The 20,626-nt window shown below is 38.1% G+C and overlaps 2 protein-coding genes across 3 annotated transcripts in view; one reads left to right on the forward strand and one right to left on the reverse strand.

Moving 5' to 3' along the window:
• The window catches only part of LOC134754829 (ATP-binding cassette sub-family C member 4-like), a 61,626-nt gene extending 44,078 nt beyond the window's left edge, over positions 1-17,548 (forward strand). The window contains exons 15-19 of one of the 2 annotated variants that reach the window (XM_063691257.1): positions 3,642-3,797; positions 4,067-4,187; positions 4,605-4,843; positions 16,559-16,699; positions 17,487-17,548. In XM_063691257.1, coding sequence (XP_063547327.1) covers positions 3,642-3,797; positions 4,067-4,187; positions 4,605-4,843; positions 16,559-16,699; positions 17,487-17,510 — 681 coding nt within the window. In that variant the 3' untranslated portion in view covers positions 17,511-17,548. Of the gene's footprint in view, positions 1-3,641; positions 3,798-4,066; positions 4,188-4,604; positions 4,844-16,558; positions 16,739-17,486 lie in introns of those variants that run through there. The other variant, XM_063691258.1, reaches the window with a different exon arrangement.
• LOC134754828 (exocyst complex component 2) overlaps positions 17,524-20,626 on the reverse strand; it is a 77,384-nt gene continuing 74,281 nt past the window's right edge. The window contains exon 17 of the mRNA XM_063691256.1: positions 17,524-17,822. Within this exon, the coding sequence (XP_063547326.1) occupies positions 17,738-17,822 (85 nt within the window). The 3' untranslated portion in view covers positions 17,524-17,737. The remainder of the gene's footprint in view (positions 17,823-20,626) is intronic.

The raw sequence follows: 20,626 nt of genomic DNA on the forward strand, positions 1-20,626 counted from the left end.
TCACCAAAACTGTTCATAGCGGTCTTAGAAGAAATATTCATAAAACTAAACTGGGAAGAAAGACGAAAAGGCATCAAGATAAACAACAAATATTTATCAAATCTCCGATTTGCTGATGACCTGGTAATATTAGCCCACAGTGCAACGGAGCTCAGTATACTTCTGAGGCAACTAAATTCACAAAGCCAAGAAGTAGGTTTAGAAATGAATGAGGAAAAAACGAAAGTTATGACCAACTCAAAAAAAGTTACTATACTAATAGAGAGTACATCATTGGAACACGTTGACGAGAATATATATCTTGGAAAACAGGTATCATTCACAGACTGCACATACAAGGAAATAACAAGAAGAATTGGACAGACATGGAAGAAGTACTGGTCTATGAAAGATATATTCAAGAAGAAAATACCAATGAAACTAAAAAAACTAGCCTTTGACTCATGCATTCTACCCTGTCTCACGTATGGCAGTCAAACATGGTCACTCACAGGAGATATCATCAAACGAATTCAAGTATGTCAACGGTCAATGGAGAGAAGTGTCCTTAACATAAAGTTATCAAACAGAGTTAGAAACACAGAGATTAGAAGAAGAACAAAATTTATAGATGCGGCGATACATATACTGAAACAAAAATACAATTGGGCAGGGCACAGCGAGGATGAAAAATAACAGATGGACAAAAACAGCAACAAATTGGAATCCAAAGATTGGTAAGAGAAAAAAAGGCAAACCAAGAACAAGATGGGAAAAAGACCTAATAGAAACAATAGGAACAACTGGAAAGAAATGGCAACAGACAGATAAAAATGGAAAAAAATGTTGGACAAATACTTAAATATAATAGAAAAAGGCGATTCGGAAGAGGCCTAGGTCAAAAAGACCTTACGAATATGCATATGGAAGAAACATACAATAAATATTAATAATTGTTACATAAAATGTCAACAGTTCGTATAATAAAGGCTTTAATAATAATAATTAATAATAATACTTGTCTATGCAATTTAAAAAGTTTTGTACAAATATTTCCCAAAGCATAATTATGCGGTTCTATATTGTGTATAAATTTGTAAATACTTAGTTTAAATCAATAACTTTATAATAATAAATATAAGTTATATCAGTCTTCATAGTGTTCTTCCGAAGATTTGGTTCAAAGGGGTAAGAGCTAATTTGTTACCAGAAAAATCTACAAAAATAATGTACTTGATTTTCATTGTATCATTTTAGGTGTTTGCTGCTGTCTTTGAAAAGATATTAGGTACATAATTATGAGCTGTAGGTATTTTGAATTTGTCAGTACAGTCACGTCTGAAAATATCGATACGGACAAAGTGCCAGAAGTATGTACCTATACTAAGTTCGTGTATACATATTTTTGGCACTTTGTCCGTATCGATCTTAGCTTAAACTAATAATGTTTTGAAACCTAATATATGTAGGTATGTAATTTCCTCATAGGTGATGTGAAAAGCAATATGTGTCACATGGTAACAACATTATTTTCACCTTGGGCGTTAACACTTGAATCCCTCACTACGCTTAGGATTCAATTGTCCGCCCTCGCCGTAAATATGTCATTTTGCTCCCTTGTGACACAATCTACTATTTCTTTATTATATAATATCTGCAATCAGTCGCAAGACTATAATCAGATTAGTTCAGGGAAGTGTATATGACGTTTCCAGAATGATAATGATTGCCCTACTTTCCCTTAAATATCCAGCACATCAGCTCTTTTAACTGCCAGACATAGTCCGGTTTAAGTAATGGGATGGTCAGTGGATTTGGATGCATGGACTGCATGGTCACGCGATCCTTGTAGATATCACTATAGCGTTTTGCCTCTTCAAGGACAGTCGGAATTTCTAAGTAGGTATTCGTGGATTTCCTGTTACGAGTGAACCAAGATATGTAGCGCACAAAATCCTTAAAATATAATTTTGGGCTCTGAAGGCAGAGGATATTTAATTTGCTGGTAGAAGACCATATCTGGATCCCATATGTCCAGATTGGTTTTATGATTTAGCAATATACTCTTAATTCGTTGCTCAGAGATAGTGCGGATTGTCTTTCAAGGAGCCATATTATTAGGTTTCTGAATCTGTTGTCGACTTCTCCTTGTTTGTACTTTATGTGATCCTTCCAGGTAATGACCCTGAAGGATCACATAATGACCGAAGAATGCTTCGATCCACGTTAAACCCAAGGTACAGTCAAGGGCATAAATATATATACATTCCCAAAGTTTCAAAAATATGTGTACGGTCCGGTACCTTAGACAATAGAGTCGTGTCTCGTGTTCACATATTTTTGAGCCATTTGTCTGGATCGATATTTTTGCCTTCGACTGTACCTATTTGACGCAGGATGATTGCGGCCATTCAGCTTCTCCTAGTTTGACTGGCGGGCAGGTTTCAAGACTTAGTGTAAAAGTCATGTGATGCGATTTAGGGGCACTAGCCATATACGCCATTTATTTAACCATTAGTAAGTTTTGTCGAGCTGTTCTGCAGAATTCTGCTTGCTTCATTAGGATCTTTGTGGCACGCGAGAAATGCAGCTACATCAGCCAAGGTGGTCCCATGTATGTTGTTAGACTGGGAGAAATCACAAGTAAATATATTATATAGTATCGGGCCAAGAACGGATCCTTGAGGTATTCCTGCACGGCAGAAATTGACTGACGATCTCGCTTCACCTTGTTTCACCTAAAACATCCTATTATGGAGATACGATGCCATTGTTGGATTAAGTGTGTGGTAATAGTTTCTCGGTCTTATAAAAGAGTCCTTTGAGCCAGACCCGGTCAAAGGCCTATTGTACATCGAGAAACGCTGGCGAACAGTATTCCTTGCGTTCGAAACATTGCCGTATTGAATAGTATATTCGGTGAACTTGTTCAAAAGTTGAATGCTACTTGCGGAATCCAAATTGGTGGTCAGGTATGGTCTGTTGTTCGTCTAGGTGATATTTTAAACGGCTTAAAATTATCCTCTCTCAGAGTTTTGATAAGACTGGAGTCAAGCTTATGGGGCGATAGGACGACACTTCGGTGGCCAATTTGTCAAACTTGTGTATCATAACAATTTGGGATGCCTTCCACAAAGCAGGCAGACTCTAAATGTTGTATTGATATATGGATTGCGATAAATACTATACATTTCCTGGGCAGCTCTTTAAGTATTTTAGGGGTTATGAAGTCGAAGCCTGGAGCTTTTTTAGGATCCATAGTCGCAATTTTCTCTTGACAGGTCCCCAGGAGATGTTGGTCGCAGGGGTAGGCATAACTGCAGGTCTTGATTGATTATCTGGTCTATTTCGGAGTGTTAGCATTATTGGGTTTAAAGACTGCAGCTAGATGGTTGCCAAACAGTGGGTTGGCTTATACACGAATTATTTCTCCTATTTTGTCTTCGTTTGGTGGCCTACAAACTTAAAATAGATTTTTGTATAATTTAGATGAAAATTGTGTTTCCTTCAAATATGTATTTATTCGACATATAATATAAGTTCATTGCCTTTTTGATATGCCTTATTTTGACACTCAAATACGATAATTCACTTCCGCTTTCCGCTCACCTGGCTACCCTGCCCTGGACGTTGGTGTATTTAATCAGATCTTGTCTCTTTAGATAGGAATCGTGGGCAGAACTGGCGCCGGCAAGTCATCCATCATTCAGACACTGTTCCGGCTTGCTTATTTGGAAGGTGTAATCACCATCGACGGTGTGAACATATCTTCTATCGGCCTACATGATTTGAGGGAAAAAATATCCATCATTCCGCAAGTAATTCCTATTTATTAGTCTATGATTTTGGCTCTCACTAGTTAGGCAGCCCGTAAAGAATGAGTAGAATAAACTATTTCTATACAAATAAATTTTATCAGAATTATTCTCACAGCACAGTCTGAGAACATTTGAATACATTTATTGGTACCGCACAATTTTTTATTTGACTTACAACTCTTTCCGGTGAACATGACATGGACGTAATAAATAATGTATGTCAATGTGAATTCAAGCTATAGTAACATTTCTTTTGTTTCCATTATAAGGAGCCAGTCTTGTTCAGTGGTACCATGCGAAAAAACTTGGATCCGTTTGGCGAATACACTGACGATATCTTGTTAAGTGCGTTGAGTAAAGTGGAACTTATATCTGATGAAGAGGATCCTGGTTAGTGCATTAGTTATCCGATTAATATATAAATGTTACAAATTATCTTATAGCTCTGGATTAGATAAGGATTTAGACTAAGCAACTTGGCAGTTCTCAAGCCACCCTAACCTGATTCATTTTAACGACAAATGTCATAAGAGACAACCCGGATCAGAAAGTTGTAGTGTTTTCAATAATAAGTACTGAAGAGATCAGATAGTGTCACTAAAAGTGATCTCCCGTCGTTGAAATCGGGGTCGATTTACACGTGCCGCTACTCTATATAACATATTCTGTCTGCAGAGTTCACCATCATTTTACTGGCATACTGTTTAACAAATAAAGTTTAACATGTAATCGGCACTAAGGTTAAGTTGAGCAGACGCGATAAGACCGGCCATAAGCGCTACCCAAAACTATCACTGGATTTACCAGATGCGCTGAACAAGTTCGTAGCGGAAGGCGGATGCAACATGAGCGTGGGGTCGCGGCAGCTAGTGTGCCTGGCGCGCGCCATCGTGCGCGCCAACCGCGTGCTGCTGCTGGACGAGGCCACGGCCAACGTGGACCCGGCCACCGACGCGCTGGTGCAGACCGCCATCCGCACACACTTCCAGCACTGCACCGTGCTCACTATTGCCCACCGGCTCAACACGGTCATCGACTCCGATAAGGTACTCGTGTGAAGAGCGCAATATTTCCTCTCGAGTCTTCCTCTTGTCGTACACCAATTTTGGCTAATGAAATCTCGGAGATTTCACAAAGGTTTGGTTTCGGTCAAAAAAAGCCGAACCTTTCGGCCGCGCCGAAACATAAAACCGTAACAGACTCCCGCACCGCACCGCGACCTTGGTGCGGGGCGGCGCAACTATCGATAGTGTGTAAGGTGGTCGCCGTACTAGTGCACTGCCTTATGGGAATATAGTTCAGATCCGGAAACCGCTTTCAACTTTTAGTATGATGCTGGGCATGGTACTGGGTCTCCAAAACTGCCGGGAGACAGCGGCGCCGGCCATCTACTTCAGCGGAATGACGACATCAAAATGACTCCCGCCTCGTTGCGAATATTGCACTTTGCACCCAAACTATGTATTGCACATACACGTGTGGGGTATTAAACGAAAGCCAATAAAATATTATATATTTCACTAATACACTATGTACCAAAATATATAATAGTTTAAGAGAAATTTAAAAATAAACCAAAATTATGAAAAAAAAAACGATTATTTGGGTTTTTCAACCAAATCAAAAGTCGGACGTTAAAGCAATGTACTATATAATTAAAGCCGATGTCTCAAGCCATACACTGATATCAAAATAATCAAAATCAGACCAAAAATGTGAAAATTATGCATCAAAATGTAGGTATTTGCTAGAACAAATGCATTAGTTAAAAATATCGAGAATGGTCATTTTCAGGATAATCTGCATAAGCTTCTAGTATGTTATTAGCAATATAAAACTGCTGGGAGACAATCTCTATAGTGCCTGAGTGACAAATAATGGCGTCATACATGTGGCCGCTGCCGAAATTTGCAAAATCTAAATTATAACAATACCATGGGTCATATATACGCGTGTGCTACATCAGACGAAAGGTTATTAAATATATTATGATTCGTTAATACATTATTTATAAAAACAATGTATATTTTAAGAGTTACAAACAAAGAAAAAACACTTTTTATGAAAAAAGTTCATGTATATATATTTTATAACTCAACTAAAAACGTTATAACAATGTTGCGTATAATATAAAAGAAATCAGTTATTCAACTATACGTCACAGCTTAAATTTTTTATTTCCGATAAAAACTGTGGAAGTTGTACCATAAACACTAAAGCGCGCCAACAATTCTACCTTAATGCGCTCATATTATGCAAAGAGTAGTCCTAATTATCGGGTATTAAATGAATGAACATTACATAAAACACATGAAAACGATATTTTGAAGTGGAGTTATAATTTATAAATTGAATTTGTTTGATAAATAAGCAAAACAACGGTTTCGTTTCGTACCTAATCTCCTCCTTTAAAAGTCCTCCATAATTGTCATATATATCAGTATTTATTACCTTTTAAAAAACATTTTAAAACATAACACTATTGTACATAACATTGACTAAAAGCATCGCAGTGAGATAAAACTTAACCTAAAACTATACAATTAAATCTAAAATTATACTAATTAATTATATTTAATTTAATTATATTTAATTTTACTATTATTATTTTCTGCCTATTATTTTATTTTTGAATGCGGGTAAAGGTCATGAAAAATGTCGATGTAACCCCTTTCCATTATAAAGGCATTGTAAGCGGCGCAAACTCGTACCATGGGAGACTGCAGACCGAGGTTGGTCCTAGTTACTGGCACCGAGAATGTTTTCGTTATAGGACGCCGAGGATAATTATGAGGTGCGGTAATACAGATTCTCTCGAGTAAGTTGTTGCATTTTATTTGTCCATTTACGACCTTGTGCAGAAAACAAAGGTCCAACATACGTCGCCGATCGCGCAGGCTGTTCATATTATATTTGGCGAGGCGACAGTCGTAGGTGTTTCTGTGCGAAAACCCTGGAGTACCAAAAGCAAGATATGAGAGAGAGAGAGAGAGAGAGAGAGAGAAAATTTATTTAACATCACATAACATTATTAAACATAAAATATGTAGGTTAATAGTTTACATACTAATGTACCTAACTAGGTACATTACTTCTTAACTAAATTAATTGACATTGGCATGAAAGACAGCGTGATGTTAAAAAGGAGTCTCGACTCAGCATAATGTTGCAGTAAATTTACTGCAACGCTGGTTTTCAGTCGGATCCTATAAAAAAAAAGAAATACTAAGTACCTATTACATAATAAAAAGGAATAAAGATAAAAAAGTTTTAAGTGATAAAAGAAAAAAAAGAAACCTTAAGTATTAAGAACATTAAATGAGAAAAAGAAAGATAAAGAATAGGTATATGGAAGGTGTATGAAATGAAAGTGTGCATTATGTTGTTAAGTGTGTAGCATTATTATAAGTACTTAAAAATTATAAAGGATTTTTTGTGTTTTTGTAGGTTAAGATATATATTTATACGTAGGTAAGACTGATACTGAAGTGTGAATGTGCGTAGTTGTAAATAATATTATATTTAATGTCATTATTGTATGTATTATATGGCTGGGCTATAATCAAAGATAAGAGGGTATTGCTCTACCGCCAAGAGGTAGTTCATTTTGAATCTGAAGAAGGTGTCGCTTAAGCTGTGTTTTAAAACTTTTAAGAGAATTTAATATATTTAATGGCGGAGGTATATTATTCCAAAACTACCTCGAAATGCGGAGGTGCAGTAATGAAAAGTTACTAATTTGTTGTTGACCGATCTAAGACCATATTTCATAGAAGTGTTTGAGCGCCAGGTGAACTTTTGGAAGAGGTACTCGGGTTTTGAAAACTTTAATACTCCAAACAACAAGGAAGATAGATGAAGTTCTCTTCTGTAAGTCATTTTAAGAATGCCTGATGAATTTAAGTAAGGTGTCACGTGCGTTCGTGGAGGGATTCTAAAACAGTAACGTGCACATGCATTCTGGACTCTTTGTATAATGCGTTCAGTTCTAGCTAATAACTGTGGTCCATAAACCACGTCCGCGTAATCAAACTTTGAGAGTATTAGCGTATCACCAAAGATAGATATAACTCCGTAATAGATAGATACAGTCTACGGAAAAAACGTGCCTCGAAAATCAAGAAAATTTGATTCTCGTTCAGAGGGCGCTACTAGTTTTGGCCTACAGTCGTATAGATGGCGTTGACGGTTTCGTTTGTTATTTAACAATTTTAACGCATATCAGTGAAAGAACATGGGTCAAAATCATAAAAATAATTAATGCCAATAAAAAAATCATTTATCTATATTTAAATACATTCTATCGTATTTTTATAAATCTTCATTTTTAGTTTTAAAGTTTGTCGACAGATGGCAGTGAATTTACTGGGGTTACAAAATTTACTATGACAGTACCGCTCTAGTATAAGTTACTCTATGGTATCACAAAGGTTGACTCGAAGGTCTACGCTAAGAAAATCACGGATTCTATAGAGGATCTTAAGTCTATATAATGAGTTTCGGGCAATATCTGCCGTGACTTTCAAAACGAAGACATTCATCCATTATAACGCCTAGATTACGCGATTCAGAAACACGATCTATTTCTTCGCCTGAAATGGAAATGATAGGTGTATGGTTATCTATTTGTATTATTTGATGCTTGGAGCCAAAAATCATAACTTTTGATTTATTAGGATTAAGTACTAAAGAGTTCGATGATGACCAAGTTGTTATGTTATCTAAGTCTTCAATCTTATCTTGTGAAGGCTCTCTGTATGCTCTCAACTCGTTGCGAATGTATGTGATAGAAAGGACTCCAGACAATTGAGGCTGATTCGAGATGGCTGCGTACTAGCGTGTTGTAAAGGACTACTTTTGTTTTCTGATCCTTAAAATCAGTGGTTTCTTTTAATAAATCCAAGCATCTGTGCAGCTTTTTTTACTACAGAGTCGATATGACCATTAAATTTAAGTTCACTATCAATTATTACGCCAAGATCTCGAACTTCAGTGACTTCCGTTAAAGTAACACCGCCGATCTCGTACCTATATTCAAGCGGTTTTTTTTCCTGCAATATTTAATAAAAAAACTCTTTTTTGCGTTGAGAGTCATACGATTTGTATTGCACCAAGACACTATATTGTTTAGGTCGCTCTGTAGCATTTATGCATCTGATTCACATATCACCGATCTGTATAGCTTGAGATCATCTGCGTATAAAGAATAGTTGGATTGTTTGATATGATCAGTAATATCATTTATAAATATCAGAAAAAGCACTGGGCCCAGGTGAGAACCCTGTGGTACTCCCGAACCAGCATGATAGGTTACCGATTTGTAGCCGTGTACACCCACATTTTGCGGCCTATTCATAAGATAAGACTTGAACCATTCGAGCCAATTACCACCGACCCCAAAATTATTAAGCTTTTGTAAGAGAATTGCATGATCGACTTTATCAAAGGCGCTGCTAAAGTCAGTGTATACAGTATCAACTTGCAGGCCTTTGTCAACCCGCTAGCGCAAGTCAGAAACAAATGGCACCAGATTCGACACTACTGAGCGACCAGGTCTGAAGCCATGTTGATGGTCAGAAATACACTTGTCTACTAGCCCCGAAAGTATTGGTTGTATAAGAGACTCAAATAGCTTAGAAAAGCACGATAAAATTGAAATTGGGCGATAGTTCTGTACCGCGGTTTCATCTCCTTTCTTAAAAATTGGGACGATTCGAGCCTCCTTCCATACAAGAGGGAAACATCCGTCAGAAAGTGACCTATTAAATATTATAGAAAGAGGCATAGACAGTGTTGTGCTTCTATTGACTGGGAGAGGACAGTGACTTCTGTAACAGGTATTTTTACCAATCTCAGAAGTCAGGGACTTCAACACCTTCAATTTTGTACTTGCTTGCGTCAATATTTTTTTTATTTTTGTTTTTAATATATATTTTTTCAATATCATTTTATAAATTATGATTCCACTCCAAAATGTCGTTTTCATGTATTTTATGTAATGTTCTTTTATTTAATACCCCATAATTAGGACTATTCTTTGCATAATATGAGCGCATTAAGGTAGAATTGTTGGCGCGCTTTAGTTTTTATGGTAGACCTATTTATTTTAAGTGTCAATTATGCTGCTAAATTTTAAAAACGGATATTTAGGTTCCTGCCGAAGCTTGAACCACATATGAGATAACACCCTTGTAACTCAGCCCTAATTAAGGAAATTTATCAACTTGCAGCGCCATCTATCGCGCCACTCAAGTACTAATGTCGCCCGGTTGCTAGCACTCGGCTGCTTTCTCGTCAGTACCATATGTATAAGCCGGCAAGGCCCTTAGGCGTGGTTCAAGCTTCGGCAGGAACCTAAATATCCGTTTTTACCCTTCGGGGGAAAAACGGTTCTATTTAAGTATCCTTACCTCCCGCTTGAACCACATATGAGACGTGACCTCTGCCGGCGCTGGCCCGGGCGTACTGTGACCTGTGACTGATAGTTATAATATTTATGCAAAAATCACATAATAAGAATATGGGCTTGAAATATATTCCGTATTGATATACCAAAAGATTGTTTGCGTCAAACCTTAATGACTAGAATTTCCTCATTTGTAATTATCGATAGATACGACAATCGTTAGCACTGACTGGCAACATTAGTAAAGTTATTCATTGCGACTATGTAAGTATGCTAATTCACATCTGAAGCTACGCGAGCTATGATGCTTGCAAAGTGAACCCCATCAAGTGAGTTTTATATCAAACCCGTCAACACTACCTTTGATGCTTTCCTTACAACACCCCACTAGGTGAAAATGATAAATAGGTTATGTTGTATAATGTAATGATAATTATTATTTTACAAAAAAAAATACTACTTGTCTACTGCTTAACACAATAAAATATAGAACTGCCGATCCATCCAAAAATCTGTTTCAATTCGTAACTAATTGGAAAAACCCTGGGTCATCTCTGATTTAAAGTATTTTCTATCGATTAAATGTAAATTGGTAAGTATAGGTCAGATGTAATGTAATATGTATTTTAATATGCACGAATAACCAAATGTTTGTATTTTTAGACATTAATAATTATTTACTATACCGGCTTCATTTGTACATAGCCCACTACATAATGACAACAAATTCCGTAAATGTGTTGAATACTATATGTATACCTACTTAATGTGTTTATTTGCGGAAATAATTGAATTGTATTTCGAATCGAGTACTGCTCTGCCTGAAAGTAGCGTCAGAAAATGAAGAAGAAAATACATCATTTCACGATTTAGCATTTTAATATCTAGTAACAACTTTCAGCTAGTAGTAGTTTCAACTGAGCCGATAATACATCCTTATTGATTGGTTTTAGGTGAGGGTTGCTTTAAAACAACCATATTAATGTTAAGCTATGAATAGTTAATAATTCTTATATGAAATGGTAGGCTCCTATTTATTTTAAGTGTCAATTATGCTGCTAAATTTACTATCCACAGATAACTGAAAACATGCCATTAGGCCGGTACCGCTTCAACTGAGCTTATATTATATACTTGTCAGTCATGCAAGCGAATGTAACGAATGGCGAATGAACAGAATTACTGAGTACTGACACGCAGGTGACAATCGTATGGTGTTGGTGATTGTAAATTTAAAGTGATGCTGACAACTCCAGTTGTTGTGGATGGCATCTCTCCATGATACTGTGCGTTTACTGAAGATACGTCTACCAAGTAGAATATTTTAGAAGATATTTTAATCATTGAATCATTCAAATGAGTTCACCTATAACAGAGAGTTTATCTTTAGGTTTGGCATTTTAGGTTGTTTAACGTTCACTCTTTCTGGTGGCGAATTGATTCCCAAAAATGAAGATTTTATGGTTCGCGCGCTGGTAGTGGATTGTACAATAGTTTATTGTTAGTCTTAGCACACTTCGTGAGTTTTTTATTGCTTTCGTGCCTATACATACGATCTTCTAATAAGAGCGTAAACACCTCTTGGCTGACCACCTCTTGACACTGACTTGACCTGCTGACAAGACTCTTTGAATAAGAATAGACGAAGTGAAAATATCCACTTTAAATTGTAGTGCAACCTATTAAAACCAATTGCGAAACTTTCGTGAGACTAAGACAAATTACATTACATTACAGTATTATTTGTTTAACGTAATCTAATCTCAAGTGCTGCGCTAGCGCCGTCGCGCGTGTGGTGCCGTGGCACAGTTCCTATTGACCCTTGACACGTGTAGATGCATTCATTACCAAATATTAATTTTGATAAGAGATTTAGCAATGCAAGGACGTTGTATGTTGTTTATTGACTTTCATGCAATTGTGCCATCAGGCAGGGTATAGTGCTACAAATATTTATTTACCGCTACTGTAATCAGTTTGACATATACATACTCACAAATAAAAACACTTTGAACTTTGTATATCAGTTGAATTTAGACTGTTTTTATTATCTTGAAGGAACCCTAGTACTAATCTGTCATCATGATGCCCCCAAATAGACAATTATTTGATGATCTAGGCCTTTCTGCGACATATTATTTGTCACTTCGTTGACGTAAAGCTGATATATATCTAGAAATCTCATATTTACTATATTTAATGAATGTATCATGAATATATAAATATATGAATTGTAGTTGTCTTCACAAGTAATGCTGTAATTCGATTAGCAGCGCGTCTGCCCTATATCCAAGACACGATGATTTTGTAGGGTACTACAACACAAACCTACAACACTACTTGATTGCATTGACGATGATGTTTACAATTGCGAGTACATGCCATACGAGACCTGTTACAACAGTATGCTGTAAGCCCTGGACTTCTACCTTTCAGTTAAGCTTGTAGTACTTAGATCTGGCAATGACAACAGAACTAGTGTTGATTTTTAGAGTACATTGCACTCTATTTAACCGTCGAGCATATTGTAGTCATGAGACACTACTAGAATCATATTCGGCTTAGATTTTGCGCGATCCTTTGATGAGCGTTCTAACGTTATTATCAAGCCTCTGATTCCGTGCACTGGTATCTATTTGGGATTTGACCTAGTTGACTCGTCTTTTTAAGGATGTTCTCTTTCGGGTATTCCTCTAAGAATATTACATATTATCTTGAACTTGATTGCCTTTGGCCTAAAACGCCGTATGTTATAGTTTTTTGCAAAAGCATGTGACTACTTCGTAGGAAGGGAAACATCTCAACTAGAAATCGAAAGAAGGGTTTGTATTTCCGATCCGTGCTCTTTTCGAATCAGGTATCTGCTATCGGTGACTGCTTGCAAATATTTTCTAAATATTACTCTTGTATGTACGTTTGCGTACGTTGTACCTTTGTATGTACATATAATGGCTTGCCCCGCAGTCCACATGGTTTCAAAGATTTTGAAGTGATTTCATTTATTTGTCTTATTGGAAAATCAAACAAACCCTCGGAGCAATTAACGAGTTTTATTATTTTATCATGTGTAGTCGTTTGAGTTAAAGACTTCCAAGTTCATTTAGATACAAAGCCGTGGACCATGGCTGTTGGTTCGACGGTTTAGTTCCCTTAGTCGGCTTCACTAATTTAATTCGCGATTTTTCGGTACACAGGATCAGTAACTCCACTCTAACTGAACTACCCAAAAATCTTTTCATAAATTGTTTCTTTATTTACACAAAGGGAAGCTTTGTCAGACATATAACATCTACCACTAACGAAACCGATGTTTCCACTCCTATTGATCAATCATGGGTGACAATGCGGAAGGCCATATTAAATTAATATTGTAGTCCTTTTAGTCATTCTGTGAAAGCACCTCCTACAAATACCATTCCGTTTCCGATAGTTATATTAATAGTAATGGAGCTCTTTGAAATGGAACTAGAACGTTTGCGGTCAACGTATTATGATTTAAAACCTAAGATAATCTTCCAAAGTGGAGCTCGTTACTTATAGCATTTGAAGCTGAGTTTACAAGTTTCTACCTGATTGATGTGAATAGAGCATTATAAATGCTTTTGTTAGTTCGGCCTTTTGAACGGAATGTGATAGAAGGTATGTTTTCTACGTGTTACTCTTAGTTCTGTGGTCTCTGTGTGACAGCTACTTAGTAGACGTTTTGAAATATAGATAATTTCTAGACTAGCGCAAAGGTTTCTCTTTGTGACAGGCCGCTATTTTGTAGCTATAGACTATAGTCAACATTAGAAGAGGATACAGGAGATGCTTTAGTATCCCCAAAAAGACTATCAAAACCTGACTAGTAATTCAAAAGATGGATTAAGTGCGATGATTTTTCACTCATATATATCATAATATGACAGTCGTAAACGAATTTGTATTTTACGTGTATTGATATTCCTATTCAGAGGAGAGAGTTTTAATCTTCTTTAAAACTGATGTCGATTTTCCTTGCCTCCCCCTCTCTCGTTTTGGTAAAGGATCTAGTTGGGCAAAGTATAACACAAGGTTTTTCACTGTGCTTTTTCCTCCGCACAGTTTCTTAACTGCCATTTTGCAGTTGGTTATACAGTTACGATCCTCAGAATGTATATAGGTAGGTTAGTTTTTTAGGTTCGTTCACGGCAAAAAATTCCTTGTTTGTTATCGACCAAGACCAACATTTGTACACAACCAAGATTTACTGTAACTGCGTTTCGTTATCAATTTCGCGCCAAACCCGCCAATAGAAATTCAGCTGCTCATCGTCCTTAAAGGTGACACACAATTCGATCGATGACGTATACTAACCGGGTCGCACATGGGTAATATCAGGACCATGCAGATCTTAAAAAATGTGAGTCCGACCAAGCAGACATCTAAGAATAATGCGACCAATAAGACGTCCGCCACCGTATTAATGGTAGACTATGAGACAACAGTTGTTTGTCTAACAAGACAACGTCATTTCATTGTCATTTTAGAGGACCATACGATGCCGTCTCATAGGACAACACATTAGGGTCTCACGATACGACAAAATGTCGTCTTATCGAACGGAATGTAGTTCTACGGGGCGACGCAATATCTTCTCACGGCTATAAAACTCCCGTGAGACTCAAACATATTAGATTATTTTAAACCATTATTTGATTATTATTGTTTTTTTTTATGTCGAGCTATTCGACTTAATAATACGTGAGTGACCCGGTTTAAAATAATTTAATATCTTCTCGGGACTATACCACGGGATGACGCGATATCTTTTCACAGGATGACGTAACTCATCAGGACGACGCCTTGTCGTTTTACCGGACGACGCTTGGCGTTCCACAGGGATGCCAAGTCGTCTCACGGGACGACGCTTTGTCGTCTCACGGGACGACGCCATGTCGTCTCACGGGACGACGCCATGTCGTCTCACGGGACGACGCCATGTCGTCTCACGGGACGAGGCCATGTCGTCTCACGGGACGACGCTTGTCGTCCCAGAGGCATAAGTACTAGTGTACTTTTTATGACGGTGCCTGTAGTAAGGTCACTGCGTCTCGTCGCTGGGCCATGGGCACCGAGCGGAATGTCATCGGAATGATGAATGTCAGGGATGCCATGTCGTCTCACGGGACGACGCTTGTCGTCTCACGGGGCGACGTCATGTCGTCTCACGGGACGACGCCATGTCGTCTCACGGGACAGCACCATGTCGTCTCACAAGACGACACCATGTCATCTCACGGGTCGACGCCATGTCGTCTCACGGGTCGACGCCATGTCGTCTCACGGGACGACGCTTGTCGTCCCAGAGGACGAAACCATGAGGCATATGTACCCGTGTACTTTTTGTGACGGTGCCTATAGGAAGGTCACTACGTCTCGTCGCTGGGCCATGGGCACCGAGCGGAATGTCACGATGTCGAAGGTATTCAAAACATTTTCACGATTTGAAATTTCTCGATCTTCTTTAAACTTGCTTTGTAAACGTGTTGCTCGGCTAAGTTACAAAAGCGTACTGACGAGAAAGCAGCCGAACGCTAGCAACCGGGCGACATTAGTACTCGAGTGGCGCGATAGATGGCGCTGCAAGTTGATAAATTCCCTTAATTAGGGCTGAGTTACAAGGGTGTTATCTCATATGTGGTTCAAGCGGAAGGCAAGGATACCTAAATAATCGTTTTTTTTTTTCATCATTTTGATTTATTTTTAAATTTCTCTTAAACTATTGTATATTTTGATACATAGTGTACTAGTGAAATATATAATATTTTATTAGCTTTCGTTTAATACCCTACACGTGTATGTGCAATCCATAGTTTGGGTGCAAAATGCAATATTCGCAACGAGGCGGGAGTCATTTTGATGACGTCATTCCGCTGAAGTAGATGGCCGGCGCCGCTGTCTCCCGGCAGTTTTGGAAATCCAATACTATGCCCAACAACATACTAAAAGTTGGTGACGGTTTCCGGATCTGAACTATCACTTCGACCGTTTCCCATAAGGCATAGTACTATACGTGCCTTAAGGACGCAGCTATAAGTTAGAGCGAGAAAGAGATATTTTGACCGCACCAAGGTCGCGGGGCATTAGTCTGTTACGGCTTTAACAGCATACTTACGTACTTTTGGGCTCGCATTCGGCTACTTTTTGATTGATAAGTGAATTGAATTCTAATTATTAGTCTTTCTTATCATAAAGACGTGACTGGTTTCGGCCGGACACTATTATCTACACAATTTTAGCGCGTAGTGCTTAGTGCACCTATCCCAAACTGAATTCATAGCCCGATGTCCAATATTGAATTAAAGAACGGGAATAAGCGTTTGTATGTTGTCAGATATTAGTGCTGGACGCCGGACGCCTCGTGGAATACGCGCCCCCGCACCTGCTGCTGCTAAACGCGAAGGGCGCCTTCAGGCGGATGGTGGAGCAGACTGGCGCAGCCATGGCGGCGGAGTTGCGCCAGGTGGCCGAGGAGGTACTTTATAGCCGACTTCAAAAAGAAGGTTCTCGATAAAATAAATTTTCGTTGAGATCTTTGCTTGTTCCCCGAATGGTATATTTTACAGTTGGTCCTATCGCAGGTCAGGGTCATGATGGGATCCTGTAGACATCGAGGACTTGTATATTATAGGCACACAACACCTGTAGTTATTAGGATATTTTTAGGGTTCCAAAGCCAAAATGTCTGTCCGTACGTAACAGTATTTTTTTTATAGTATGTACGGGACATTTGCTCCCGGAAACCGACATTTGGTGAAGTCAGAAGTGGAAGTGCTGACGAAACTCTAAGATAAACGTAAATAATGTATGGAAGTGATAGCGTTTGTCATCTTGGCTAGGCCCCCTGAACTTAGGCCAACCTGTATTCCGTAGTAGTGCAATGCGAACATGTGAAACCGGCGTGGAACTCCCAAGCTTCATATCTTCCTTCTGCATATTCTGCACCAACAGGTGTAATCCGTAGTAGTGCTATGCGAATATGTGAAACCGGCGTACAACTTCCAAGCTTCGCATATCTTCCTTCTGCATATTTTGCACCAACTGGTGTAATCCATAGTAGTGCTATGCGAATATGTGAAACCGGCGTACAACTCCCAAGCTTCATATCTTCCTTCCGCATATTCTGCACCAACTGGTGTAATAGCGAACTAACAAGGTCTACTTCAACTACTTAGTTTCCCTCTTAATGGATACGCTCAATTACTCAATTTTTTACTACATTTACTTACGTATCTATTAACAAACTACTATTTATTTTTCAGAGCTACCAGAAGACACAAGATTGAATGAAACTTCATCTTCTTTTAAAATATATAATAATTAATTTATAATAATATAATATTATCTCAGTTATATTCTCAAATATTGGTTGATTATATTATAATTAAATATGAATTATTAATGTATACGGGCGAATAATGGATTATGCTTATAAATATTAGTGTTGATTTAAAGCTTGTAATGTATCTACATGTTGCTGCATACTAGTTGGATCGCGTGCGTAGGGGGCGTGCTACACAGTCTCCACGTTACAGCTCAGGCACGTCAGTTGCAGTTCCATCCTCTTCTTCAAGTCTGCCACTAGTTTGTCTAAACGCCTGAAACAAATAATATGCCTGTCAATTTGTTTTACTCTGATGCCCACAGAAATAAATATACCGTATATATTAAATCTGTGCTGATGCCTGTCTTTTGAGCTTGACATTAATCTCAAGACGTGTATTAGATATTCCCAGAAATTTGGAAAATTACTCGAGTTATACCGGTACCGAAAGGTGGATCAAGAGATAAGGCAGAGGATTATAGACCGGTGGCGGTTCTGTCGACACCGGCAAAGGTATTTGAATCGGCTGTTCACAAACGAGTGTATGAGCAGGTGAGCGCGCAGCTCTCGGATGCGCAACACGGCTTTCGTCCGACACGAAGTACAGCCAGCAATCTACTGAGTCACGTAGCGCAGATAATACCTATAGTAGATAGTGGGGGTCAAGCCGATACTGCTTACTTTGACTTTAAAAAAGCTTTCGATCTCGTCGATAACGACGTGTTGCTGTCAAAGTTGGCAGGCTTCGGTTTCACCCCACACTTACTTAATTTTTTTGCAGACTATATGAGGGACAGACAGCAATATGTAGAATATGAAGGGCACAGATCGAAACCTTATTTTACTAGATCAGGCGTAAGTCAGGGTAGCAATTTAGGGCCTCTCGAATTTTTATTAATGATAAACGACTTGCCTAAAACAGTAAAAGATGCTAAGTGTTTATTATTCGCAGATGACCTTAAGTTGTCCCTGGCGATAAATATGTATGTATGTATGTATAAACTCTTTATTGTACAAAGACATAGAACACAAATATGGCACAGAAATAGGCAGTACAAAGGCGAACTTATCCCTTTAAGGGATTTCTTCCAGTTAACCTTTGAGTAGATGAGAATTGATGAAGAACGGTAGACAAATATAGCACTGCGTACAATAGACTAGAGGAAAGTCAATAAATTTATAAAAGAGGGCGAAAATAAATAAAATAAGATAAAAATTTGAAGTAACAGTATAACAAATATATATAATACCTACGTTTTATAAAATAAATATACATCCATAGTCACAAACAGTTAATTCTGGTCCGATAGCCACAGTTTCCTTAACTGCCCCTTAAGCGATGCAACGGACCGCGATTTCCTTAAGGAGGGGGACAACTCATTCCAAAGCTGAACCGCTCGTACCGCAAAAGATTTACCATACGCACTAGATTTGTGATGAGGTGTTGCCAGTGCAAGATTTGCACTCGATCGAAGGCGATGGCCACTACCATCTGCCATAAATTTGAATTTTTGTGAGAGATAGACAGGAGAAGAAGGAATAAAAAGAACATTAAAAAGAAGAGAAAGAATATGCAGATCCCTGCGACGGCGGATGGGAAGCCATTTAAGTTGATTACGAAATAGGGAAACATGATCGTATTTCCTTAGGCCTTAAATAGTGACGATGACTGTAAAACGTTGCAGGCGGATATCGATAGAGTCGTACAGTGGAGCAAAAAAAATCATTTACAGATGAATACCAAAAAATGTATGACTATCTCTTTCTCTCGGGCGCGTACTCCCATTCAAAAAAGTTATAAGGTAGATGGAGATTTAATGGTTAGAGTCACAGAAGTAAGGGATCTAGGAGTTAGTTTTAACACTGAGTTAACGTTTCGAAATCACATTTCGATTATATGTAAAAAAACATTCAGAAATCTAGGGTTTGTACAGTCGCCATCAGATATATCAGAGCGCCCGAGGTGCTCAAAATATCTGAACACGCACTCTAACGCCTTGACAATAGAGACGTGTTCAGATACTTGTGAGCACCTCGGGCGCTCCGATATATCTGATGGCGACTGTACTAAGGATGGCTAATGGATTCACAAATATGAAGGCTATAACATCTCTGTATAATGCGTTGGTTAGAAGCACAGGTTAGAAGCCAGTTAGAGTACAATGCTGAAATATGGGCTCCACACGAAGCAAAGTATATTTTTATGTTAGAGCAGATACAGAATAAGTTTATTAGGTATATGTATATGAGGCAATACGGCGTATACCCGTTTTATCCGCTGATGTATCCGACATTGTTTATTTTAGGCATGGTCGGATACAATCAGCTGAAAGTCAGAAGGGAGCTAGCACTCGTTACATATATCTTTAAGCTGCTTAGGGGTAAGATATACAATGCGGATATATTGGGGTCGGTGGGTATTTGTGTTCCGCGCACTTGCGGGTAGGATTTGCAATCCGAATATTCGGATATGAATAATATTCGAATATCCGCCAATAATAATATCCGAAAATATTCGAATAAACGGATATTTTAGATAACACAGAAATAACGTTTTTTAACTATGTTTTCATACAAAAACGTTACCCCAACCAATTTTAAATGATTACTATAACAGCTAAACATGCATGTACATATACTTTACGCAAATAAATAATCTGAATCTGAATCTACCATATTACTGTTATCTTTAGAAAGAAACAAAGAAAGAAAAGACATTTATTGTAAAAACCTTCTACAAACAGCGCCACTTCAGTTACAAAAAAGAACTTACTCACTAAACACTTAAAGCTAGGTACAATGGTAGTTATAGAAAAAGGAGTAAGGTAAGGGTTAAGGAATAACAACCAATTTTGGCGCCGCTATAGTGGCTACAATAGGACGCCACTCAGCATATGCTCTGGTATAAATAAATACCACAGCGCTGGTTTTCTGTGGCACCCCGGGCCGGAGGGTAGCTTAGAACTATTTGGGATAAATATAAAAATACAAATAATATAAATACTTACTATAAAGATACAGATAGGTTATAGGTTCATGTTGGGTAAAATGTTATGATGGTAAGGGTAGGTAGATATT

Source organism: Cydia strobilella, chromosome Z (genome assembly GCF_947568885.1).
Source record: "Cydia strobilella chromosome Z, ilCydStro3.1, whole genome shotgun sequence".
Classification (NCBI taxonomy): domain Eukaryota; kingdom Metazoa; phylum Arthropoda; class Insecta; order Lepidoptera; family Tortricidae; genus Cydia; species Cydia strobilella.